The 12,035-nt window shown below is 38.8% G+C and overlaps 1 protein-coding gene across 1 annotated transcript in view; it reads right to left on the reverse strand.

Moving 5' to 3' along the window:
• Positions 1-12,035, reverse strand: part of APC7 (tetratricopeptide repeat (TPR)-containing protein) — a 62,588-nt gene that overhangs the window by 24,897 nt on the left and 25,656 nt on the right. The window contains exons 6-9 of the mRNA XM_088979286.1: positions 4,838-4,953; positions 2,111-2,195; positions 1,480-1,539; positions 799-844 (exon numbers count right to left, since the gene is read on the reverse strand). Coding sequence (XP_088835412.1) covers positions 799-844; positions 1,480-1,539; positions 2,111-2,195; positions 4,838-4,953 — 307 coding nt within the window. The remainder of the gene's footprint in view (positions 1-798; positions 845-1,479; positions 1,540-2,110; positions 2,196-4,837; positions 4,954-12,035) is intronic.

Here is a 12,035-nt window from a genome sequence, read left to right on the forward strand (position 1 = left end):
TTAAAAAGGTGTATCATGAAGCTGATACGAAATTTTGAACCTTGGGGATAATGAATGTGATTCCCTACTTCTCTTAATCTCAACCCTAGAAAAGGTCTATTTGGACCAAAATGTTGCGAATAGTAGAATCTGGTTCCCAGTCTCTGATGGTTTATTTTCTTGCGCCTCATTCTTTAGCCTGCTTACTCACTTTGAAACCTTGGGGTGAATTTTCCCGTGAGAGAAATCTGGTGTAAACCAATCCCTCCTAAAGCAAAAGCCTTTTGTTGGGAAGTGTTCCTAGGGAAGGTAAACACCTATGATGCGCAATGGAAAAGAAGGCCAAATAAGAACCTCTCCCCTCATGTGTGTATCCTTTGTTAAGGATTGTGGTAAGACCCTAACCCATTTCCTAATATCCTGTTTTTTGCTTGTTGTATTTTGAAACACTTCTACTCTTTCTTTGGTTGCAGATGGGCACCCCCACAGGATGTAGTAAGTCTTTTCAAGTCTAATTTCCTGAGGCAACCGGAATGGAAAACTCCTTGAAAGCTAATTATCTCATGGGAATATTGTAACAGACATCCTGTGGACTTTCAGACATACTTTTAGGGAAGTGGAAAGATAAAAATAATATATATTGTAAGAGTGAAAGGGCAAACATATTTTGTGTTTTCAACTGTTCATATTTATTTCTTTTAGCCTCCATTGATTAAAATCACATGCCATAGCAATGCCAGGCACAACAGTAAAAGATGAGTTAGAAATAACTTATGGAGAGAGCATTATCCCTCCAAACTGGAGGATAACTTATTGTACCTTTATAGTCATTTGAAGCAATGCAACATTGGGCCTCAACATACCGCTGCATAAAAAGAGAATGGTATATTCAATAAGAAATCAAAAGGTTAATCTCAAAATCAATCAACCTTTGTGATCTTTTTTGATAAATAATTGTGAAATTTGTATCATATCTAAAATTGAATGAGCCTATGTGTGACTTGGCTATACGTTTTAATTATTTTTCTTAATGCTTAACTACAGCATAAGACAAGTAATGAGACCTAAAAGCCATTTTCTTAAGTCTGCTTTAATAAAAGATTGGATACATGATTTCCAAGTTACCAATTAAAATCATGCCATCATATGCATCAGAAGTTCATGATCATTTAAACATGATTCGAAAACTCCAGAGGCAAGTCAGAACTTGGTCATTTAATTTGCAGCTTGAGTGAACTGCTCAAATGAAAGTAGGGAAAATATATCTAATAGAAAATATCAAATTATTTGGCCAACACTTAACCAATCTTCTTAACATGATTATATTACTCTCTAAAGAACCCCAAATTCTGTACACATCACTAAATCTTAAAGAGATTTTTGACAAAACATACTCATAATCATATGATACAGTGATACACATGTCAAGTTAATGTCACCAACTCTAAGGCTACTATATGAGAATATGAGAAAATCACAATGGGTTCATTTTGTACTTACCTGCAACCAACGGCTAGAGTCAAAATGATCAAACGGAGGTCTCCCGCTTCTATTTGGTGTCTGGAATTATCAATTTTAACACATCAATAATACTGATCAACTTTCAAAGTTCAGCATTAGGATATGAAGGATCTAGAATCTGGGCAGATTCACAATACTAAATATCCCAACCTAAGAAATAGTCAAAAAACTATTTTCACACAATGAGAAGAAATCTTAAAGCAATTTATAAAGCAATATACATAAACTGAAAAATATGCACAAGATTTTTGGCATTAGAAAAGCTGAGATTCGTTTTCTTTCTTATACCTTAAGGAAAAGTGAAGTACTGAATAATTAAATCCTTTACTTTCCAAATATATGGAATTAAAATGAACATAGAAATACCTGATACTATATTATCGTTGCCCAATTTGATTGTAGTTGGGTGAATTTTCTCAACGAACTTAATAAAATCCAACCATCCCATGGGAATCAAAAGCTTAGGTCTCCATTTTTTATATTAACGTAATTGAAACACATAGGATTTAACTTACAGAAATAATAAGATAAATAAATCACTCACGAAACTAGTTGGAGAAATGAATATTTAACTCCAACTATCAAGATGAAGACAATTTCACCAACAAACCTGAGGAAACAATGAATGAATATCTTTGGCTGAAACTCCTAATTCAGCTAAAGCTGTAACAGCCTCCAAGATGTAAGGGCAATGCCTGCCAAAAGGATGCAAAGAAAAAAGTGAATGATACATATGCTATTGTCAACTTGAAAAAAAAAATTACTTTTTTCATGTCTGTTCCTTTCATAATAATTTATTCTTCTTATTAATCAAAAAATAAAATGTTGTTGTCATGATGAAATATGGCAAGGAAAAAGAAGTGCAATAGAAAGATGATTTTGACTTCTACACAAACATCAGGTAATGAAAAATGGAACATAATTATATATGGAAGTGATCATGCAATCCAAATAGCACATAGAGGTAGCTCAAGGAATTAAAAGGTAATATTGATTATGAAATAGGAAAAAAACCAATACATGGGAATTGATTATTTAGATGGGAAAATCAATGTGGACAAAGAAAGCAGCAGGAAAATCAACATTTTCAATGCAATTCCTTCACTGTTCTAAGGAACCACAATAACACAAGGACCAGAATGAACTGTGGAAACTTCTAAACCCTTGGTAAAGTTAAAGAAAATGTACGAAAAAATTCCTTTTTTCTGTATATAATTTTTTTTACTGTGCTTGACTTGCAAAATAAATTCTTTCCATTGGTTTCTAGTGGTTGATATGTTAATCTCTTCTAAAAACATGTCCTAAACCTTAAAGTGGCTCTAGTATTGGCAAATAATGCATGTCCATTTAACAAGTTAATAATCTCTAAAATTAAACATTTAATTCAAAGAAACAAGTTGCTTCCATGGAACACATTTATCAACAAGGGATGATCCAGCATATGTTTGGTAGACTGAAGTCATGGGTGGTTGTGCACAATTACTTCACAGGCGTACTTAACCCTCATTACTTATTTTCATTTGTTCTTGATAACTAGAAAATGATGCCTATTTTTTCTACTGCACATTACCTTCCCATTGTACAGGCCCATGGCATAAATGACTATAGGTGTATATACATAAAGTCTTCTGTCACATATCAATACAGTTCACTACTTTACTTTTGCATTTAAATCATTTCACTATTTCTACTCATGCCCTTTTTTGGACTTCCCTTAGCCCTTCTAACCCCTTCAACTTGCAACAAATTACTTCTTATGGACACTGTTGATGGTCTAGAACAGATTCTGCATAAGAAAATATCAATACATGTGTGTGTATGTCATAGATGATTAATATCCATTTATACATGTATTCATAGATACCATATCTTGTATATACACTGTTAAAAAGGAAAGCTTTTTTCGTAGTACACAAGTATTCATAGATACCATATCTTGATATAGAGTTTCCTCTTGTATGAGGATTCCTTTTTCAGTTTTCCCATAAATAGAAGGTCAACTACACAAGTTATGTAATGTAAGACTGGAAGAGAACATACATAATAATCATGTAACTCCCCTCTTGAAGGAAATTAAGGCAATGAAAAAACATTATTCTTTGAGCATTTGAATAATCAACATAGCAGATGCAAAAGTACATTCTTCAATGCATTTAAAATTCTGGTCACAGCTAAAACAGAAACAACATGGCAAAGAAAGACAAAGAAAGATATTCAAGAACAAAACCATAGCTTCCATTTGATGTTTTTAAGTTCTTCCTCAGTTTCTAGTGTCATATCTGCTGCATCGGTAGCAACATACCTTACTTTTCTTCATTTTTTTTGTTTATTCCTGGAGTGCAAGTTGTGGTCAGAATAAACTCACTAGATGTGAATCTCATACACCATTATATAATAGCCCCTAAGAGTGATACCATGTCAAGAGTAGAAATTAAACAAAGCCACATAGGCAATAGGCATCACGAATAAGAGAGGTGCTAACAAGTGATCACGTTGACAAAGTTTACAATGAGGAGAATTAAATTTTACTTAGATTTAATTAACATTATATTCTACAATGAAATACCTTTACTGATATCCTCACTCCACAAAGGAAGATTTTCCTGTCACATTTAAAATTGTCTCCTACAAAGGCACACAATTGATATCAAGTAATTCTGTAATCGAAAGAAAAATATTTGGAGTTCATTTTTTATTCAGAGACTGATGTCATTCAGTCTACATATGCATTGAGCTGAAAGAGAGATTGTATCTTTCAAATCTGACAGCTAGACCAACCTGAGATTTCATCTACAGATCCAACAGTAGGGGTAATATATAGTCAATTTTTTGTCAACAACTCAAACTTTGGTCTTTGACTAAAGGACTTAGAGGGACTGTAGAACAGGTCGGTAGAATCTTTTGAATAAATGCCAGTACATATTAGGTGTTTTAGTTTTCTAGTTTTCCTTAATGTGAGGATCAGAACCCTAAAAAGTTGTTGCTTTTGATGTTCTGGTCAGACTTTAGCAATCCAAGTATTTAACAATGGTTTGGTTATAACTCAAAATTTTTGGGTTTTAGGGAGGAGCCTATGCCGGTATATTTGGTTCTCTGAACAGATGAATAGCACCCGTAAGTAGTTTTATTGCTATTTTTCCTTAAACTTATCGCTATTCTGATTTGTATGACAGATACCACAGATTTTTGGATTATGATTGCTTTAGAATAGAGGAAATAAAACAAACATAGCACGCAAAATGGCTTTAAACAGAAAAAAGAAAAAAAATTCTTAAAAATTTTATGATTTTAATTAAAACTAAGAGAAGGTAGAACTAAGCAATGCAACTTGACAGACCTTAAACAATCTTTGTAACAAGCAATAGAAGGACGATTTTGTTTACTAATGCGGTAAAGCTTCCCCATTGTTAGATTCATCCGCAAAGTTCGTGCTTTACTTGGAATACCCTCCATCTGTAATATCAAACAATACAAGCTTATACTTGATAGTTGAAACTAAAGAAACCTAACATATTTAACAAGAATTCCATTTTTCAAAAGTTGGCCATGTTAGCGTCAATTTCAAATTTAGATGCAAGACACATGCCAAGACTTGTATTCAGACAAAAGATTTAGAGACTGTTTGGCAAGTCTTTCAAATTAGACTTTTCAGCAAACCAGCAGACCAAAAGACGTACTACTGAAATTTTGGGGGTCTTGTCTTTGAAGATCAAGACTGTATGTATTCTTGGTCTACCAGGCTGTTAGAAACAAATTAGAAGGCTAAATTTAAGCACGGAAGGACCAAAATCTTTATTTGAAGTGTTAGGATTCGGGTCTGCCTTAGAGTTCTGCCTGTCTGAGATCAGTTATGTAGAGAAGAAAGGTGAAAGAGAGAAAAAGAGAGAGGACAGAATTCTGGTTCGAACTGAAAGAGTCAACTTGACTTCTCCCAATCGGCTAAGAAGTATTTATATTAATATTAAAACATAACTGAAAAGACCTATGTGCCCTTACTTAAGTTAAGAGCACTTGTTCCAACACAACATTACAGATCAGCAAAATTAATCTAAGTATAAAGACAGAAATACCCCTACGCTAACACTCCCCATCAAGCTGGTGAATATATATCATATACTCCCAGCTTGTTACATATGTAGTCCACTGTTCCCCGACTCAAGCCTTTTGTAAATAACTCAGCCCACTGATTTCCTGTATTAACATGTGTAGTGTCTAGCTCTCCATTCAGCACCTTCTCCCTCAAAAAGTGACAGTCAACCTCAATGTGTTTGGTTCTTTCATGAAACACTGGATTAGAGGAGATATGAACTGCTGCCTGATTATCACAATGGAGCTTCATTGGAGTGTTAATGTTGTACCCTACTTCCTGTAGAAGGTTCCTTAGCCACACTAACTCACAAGCGGTGTGCGCCATAGCCCTATATTCTGCTTCTGCACTGCTTCTTGCCACAACCGTCTACTTCTTACTTTTCCATGTCACCAGGTTACCTCCCAGAAACGTGCAATAGCCTGTAGTAGACCGCCTATCAGACATAGAACCAGCCCAATCAGCATCAAATTACCCTTCTATTTCAAGTTTTCCCCCACTCATATATCAGACCGCGACCCAGAGCCCCTTTTAGATACTTCACAATTCTCAGAACTACATTCCAATGAGGAATCAAAGGTTTTTGCATGAACTGGCTCACCACACTAACCGCAAATGAGATGTCTGGTCTGGTAAGGGTTAGGTAGTTTAGTTTGCCCACAATTCGTCGGTATCTGCCAGGGTCTTTGTGTCCATGGGTGTTTCAGCTGGTTTGGCACCCAACAAGCCTGTTTCTTCCAGCAAATCAAGCACATACTTCCTCCGACACAGGTTAATACCATACTTGGATCTCGTTACCTCTATCCCCAAAAGGAATTTCATCTTACCCAGATCCTTTGTCTGAAAGTGATCCTACAGATAAGTCTTCAGCCTGTCAATACCAATGTTATCATTCTCAGTAATAACAATATCATCTACATATACCACCAACAATATTTTTCCTCTCGAAGAGTCATGACTAAATACAGAATGGTCAACCATGCCCTGTTTCATGCCAAACTTCTTTACCACCTCACTGAACTTACCAAACCATGCCCGAGAAGACTGTTTAAGCCTATATATAGCCTTCCTTAGTCTGCACACCTTACCATCCTCCCCCTGAGAAACAAACCCTGGAGGTTGTTCTATGTAGACCTACTCGATTAAGTCACCATGCAAAAAGGCATTCTTGATATCAAGCTAATATAGTGGCCACTCATACATGGCTGCAAGAGAGATCACAACACGAACTGACCCTATCTTAGCAACCGGTGAAAAGGTCTCTATGTAGTCAATGCCATAGGTTTGGGAGTACCCTTTTGCAATTAATCACGCTTTCAGGCGTTCAACACTACCATCAAGCAGATACTTAACCGTATAAACCCACTTACAACCAACAGCTTGCTTCCCAAGAGGAAGAGCAGTGAGGTCCCAAGTATGATTATGATGAAGGGCTGAGAGTTCTTCTTCCATGGCACGGCACCACCCTGGAGAGGCAAAGGCTTCCCAGACATCTTTAGGAACAATAACTGATGATAACAAGGTAACAAACTAGCGATGGGAAGCGGAAAGGTGAGTAAAAGAAGCATAATTAGAAATGGGATGAAGGTGCAAGTACGTTTACCTTTCCGCAAAGCAATGGGTAGATCAATCTCAGATGCCAAGTGGGGTTCTGGTGCCGGATCCGTCAACGGAGATGTAACCGGAGGAGTAGTAGCCGGTGCACGTGGGCGATGTGTATACACATGACGGATAGGTGGGCGTTCAACAGGTGGTAGAACCAGAGGCAAGGATTTGGTCACAACTGGAACAAACTGAGGATCGACAATGGGAAGTGGAAGGGGAGGGGATGAGGAAGAAGCATCACCAAACCCCAAAAAGAACGAAGTAGACTCAAAGAAACTGACATCAGCACACACAAAGGACCGTCGAGAACCAGGATGGTAACACCTATACCCTTTCAGGGTCCGAGAATAGCCAAGGAAGATGCACTTGAGAGAACGGGCATCAAACTTGTCGTTCCCAGGACCCAGATTATGGACAAAACAGATACACCCAAAAACTCTCGGCGTAAGAGGGAACGGAGACAGAGGGAAACAAGACCTGAAACGGAGAATGACCATCAAGGATGAACGAGGGCATCCGATTAATCAAAAAGCAAGAGGTAAGCACTGCATCACTCCAAAAAGGTTTGGGAACATGCATGTGATGCATGAGGGATCTTGCTGTTTCAAGGAGATGGCGATTCTTTCTCCCAACCACACCGTTTTGTTGTGGGGTGTAGGTACACGAGGTCTGATGTATAATGTCGTGTTGGTCCAGGTATTCCTGAAATGATGAGGATAAATATTCGCAACCATTATCAGAACGGAAAACTTTGATGTGGGTACCAAATTGGTTACGAATCTCATCATAAAATTTCTGAAAATTGGTAAACAATTCACTTCTTTCTTTCATTAAATAGAGCCACATCATCCTTGAAAAATCATCCACAAAAATGACAAAATATCTATATCCATTATATGACATCACTTTATAAGGATCCCAAACATCTGAATGAACTAAAGAAAAATGACTAGACACACGGTTATCAACCCTAGAACTAAAGGGAACACGATGGTGTTTCCCAAACTGACACGACTCACAATCCAAAACAGAAAGCTGACTCAAGGACGGAACCAAGGACTTCAAGACTTAGAGCGACGGATGACCAAATCGGCAGTGCCACTGGAGAGGAGAAAGAGATGACTGGAGAGTTGTTGAAGTTCTACCACCATCACCGTCAAGATAATACAATTCACCTGCTTCAAGCCCTCCACCAATCTTCATCCCCGTCTTAAGATCCAGAAAGACACACATAGAAGGATAAAAGGTAATGGAGCAATTAAGTGATTTGGTCAGCTTACTAACAGACATAAGGTTAAAAGGCAATTTAGGAACATACAGAACTGATGAGAGGGATACAGGATCTAGGTCAACATTACCAACACCACAAATTGAGGATGTGGAACCATTAGCAAGGGTGACAGATTGTGATGTTGAGCAATGAGATAAGGAGGAAAACACACCTGGAGTTCCAGTCATGTGATCGGAGGCTCCAGAGTCAATGATCCAGGGATTGGGTGTATATGCCAGACAAGCCATACCTGAGTGAGCAAAAGTTGTCGTGTTCTGCTGTGATTGGGTAAACCTCTCATATTCATCACGGGGAACACTCACCATCTCCTTCATGGGACCATCTGTGGATGTAGGAGGCAACTGGTCAGATGAATGATTCTCCTGTTTAAAGCTGGAACTTGAGTCACCGGTCGCGACATGATTGGCCCAGGTTGAGGGAGGACCATGTAAATCATAACAATAGTTGATGGTATGTCCATCCATACCACAATGAGTGCACTTCCTCGGGCCTGAGCTACGTCCTCTACCACGGGCTCCCCCTGAATCTCGGCTCCCAGTACGACCACCACCACGATTATAAAGAGACCCACCATTGCCACTTCGGCCATATGCAGAACCACTACCAACACCACGGCCAGATTGAGCTCCCCGAGCTCCACCTCTACCACCACGACCTCTCGATGCAGCAAAGCCAGATCTATCTGAGATATTAGAGCTCTCAGTAGATCCAATAGAAATCCTCCGAAGTCGAGCAAATACCTCTTCTAGGGACGGAAGAGCTCTCATTACGTATGTTCCTCATGTTGGCATAGTACTCCTCAAGACTCTAATTGCCTTGCTACAGATTAAAGTACTCTTGATAAAGCTGATAAACTCAGGTTGTATTGTCCTGCCCCGAATACAATTTTTTCGCATGGTCCCACACGTCTTTGGCAGTATCAAGGAACATGACGTTCACACTAATCCTGGGTTCCATACTGTTCCACAACCATGTGATGATCTGAGCGTCCTCTTGCTCCCAATCTTCATACTCATGAGAGTCAGAGGAGGGTTTCTCCTCTCTGATATGTTTTACCTTCTTCTTTGCCTTTAGAAAGACTTCAACGGATTTAGCCCAAGGCACATAATTCTCTCCATTTAACTTAATGGAGGTCATTTGAACATTCAGGTAGTCTGTAGGCACCATCACACTAGGTTTATAATCATTACTGTCTCCCATTATGTTATCACCAATTCTACACACTTGTTGAATTCTATTATCACTGAGATATGCACACTACACGCCACTAGGTCACACCTGTCACACTGATTGCAGCACTAATTGTTGTTGGAATGTGTGCTCTTTACACCACAAACCCTGCTCCTACAACTACCTGAAATCTCACCACTATATGATCATATCTCTTCCTTCAACATGCACAAAGAAACCAACATAAACCCTAACACTTACTGGCCGAAACACTAGCAAATGATTTGAAACACACCTCCTATTTAATCCATAAATGATATCAAGAACTGAAATCTCTTACCTTATCGCTGAAGTAACACCCATGCGAGCAGGAGAGCAGTCCACACACAACAACCGCTTCAAACACAACAGCCACACACAGTTCGGCCCTCTATTCTTCCTCTACTAGGAGAGGGCGATCTCAGAAATCACAGCAACCGACCACATACGACCTGATTGGAGGCATAGAGACCCCCAAGGGAAGAGGGTGATCACTCCTTTTCATCCCTTTCCCTTATCTCCAATCGAACACAGAAAAAAAAAAGAGGAAAACCCTAGATAGGGTGACAGAGAATGAACCCTAGGCAAACAGAAATCTAGGTGGATTTAACCTGCTCTAATACCATGTTAGAATTCAGGTTTGCCTTAGAGTTCGGCCTGACTGAGTTCAGTTATGTAGAAGAAGAAAGAGTGATAGAGAAAGAGAGAAAGAAAGAAAGAGAGAAGAGAGAATTCTGGTTTGAACTGAAAGAGTCAACTTGACTTCTCCCAGTCGGCCAGTAAGTATTTATATTATTATTAAAACATAACTGAAAAGACCTATGTGCCCTTACTTAAGTTAAGAGCACATATTTCAACACAACATTACAGATCAACAACATCAATCAAGGTATAATGACAGAAATACCCCTACGCTAACAAGTTCCTAGCTGGTCTCAATCCTGACTACGATATTGTGAGATAGCAACTACTAACAAGGGACAATGTGACCTTATCTCAAGCCTACTCCTTGGTGCATAGTCAAGAGGCTAGGAGAAAGGTTAAGATGCAGCATCAGCCCTTCCCACCAGCCTTGGCAGCAATTAAACATAAGTCTAGGGGTGATACAAAGAGGGATATAAAGAAGGAAGACAAGTGGGATCTAGTGTGTGAACATTGCAAGAAACCTAAGCATACTAAAGATACATGTTGGAAGTTGCACCCTCATCTAGTTCCAGCAAAACTTAGGAACAAAAAGGGTAATGCTAATATGGCTTTTAATACTGCTTGTGCATCCTCATCAGGCACAAAAGGCACACCTCTAGACACATTAGCTACTCTCCGGGCTGCCCTGACTCAGTTAGAAAAGGAAGTTGACAATTCAGCTCAATCATCTCAGTCACCATCAGCTCCTCCTACATCAGCTTCTGCTCATTTAGGTACTTAGGCCTCAGCTTATCATGCTTCAGCTCCAGGTAACGCTGAACATTGGTGGGTAATAGACTCAGGTGCATCTGACCAAATGACTTTCTTGCCATCATTGTTCACTACCTATCACTTATCTTCTGGCAGAGATAAAGTGTCCATTGCTGATGGTTCCCTTGTTCCCACTTCTAGCAAGAGAGACATCAAGTTGTCTAATACCATTTCCTTATCTTCAGTTCTGCATGTTACTTGTAGAGAACACTGATGTGGGCCCCACTGCAGTGGTCCCCACTGTGTTCATAGGACAGCAGTATTTGTTTCAGTTATAGTAGTGTCAGTTTGAGTTAGTTTGCTAATTCAGTTGTTATTTATTTCAGTTTTATTTACTTTCTTTATTATGTAAGTACCAAGGGCAGATGTGTCCTTTCATCATGTACTAAACATAAACCTATAAATATTAAGAGAGTGGCGGCGGCAGATCTGTCAAGAATCTGTCCCTCCTTTCAGCAACTTGTGTTCTCTTGCTTCTCTTCTATTCTTTCCCTTTTCTCTCATCTTCTTTTCTGTTTTACAAACCTAAAACCTTTTAGGATTCAAGACTGATTACAGTCTTGATCTTCTACTTGGTATCAGAGCCTATCTAGGGCTTCTCATGTGTATCTAGTCCAGCCGATCACATGAGAACAAGCTAGGGCTGGAAGCCTTGAAGAAGTTTTTCGGCGGCTGAATCTTGGAGATTACCAAGAGAGGTTCGCAGCAGTTGAAGATTTGCCACAACCTGTAGAGAGTTGGTAATCAGGAAGAGGCAGCGAAGGTTAGGGTTCAGGTAACCCTAGAAGATAGTACACCGAAGGCAGGTAATCAGTAAGTAAGTTTGTTTCTTTACTGATTTTTAGAGATTGCAATCAGCCGAGATAGGTTGGACCTATCTAGAAAGAG

The sequence above is a fragment of the Nelumbo lutea genome, chromosome 3, assembly GCF_056320005.1.
Source record: "Nelumbo lutea isolate HS-2025 chromosome 3, American lotus-T2T, whole genome shotgun sequence".
NCBI classification, from domain to species: domain Eukaryota; kingdom Viridiplantae; phylum Streptophyta; class Magnoliopsida; order Proteales; family Nelumbonaceae; genus Nelumbo; species Nelumbo lutea.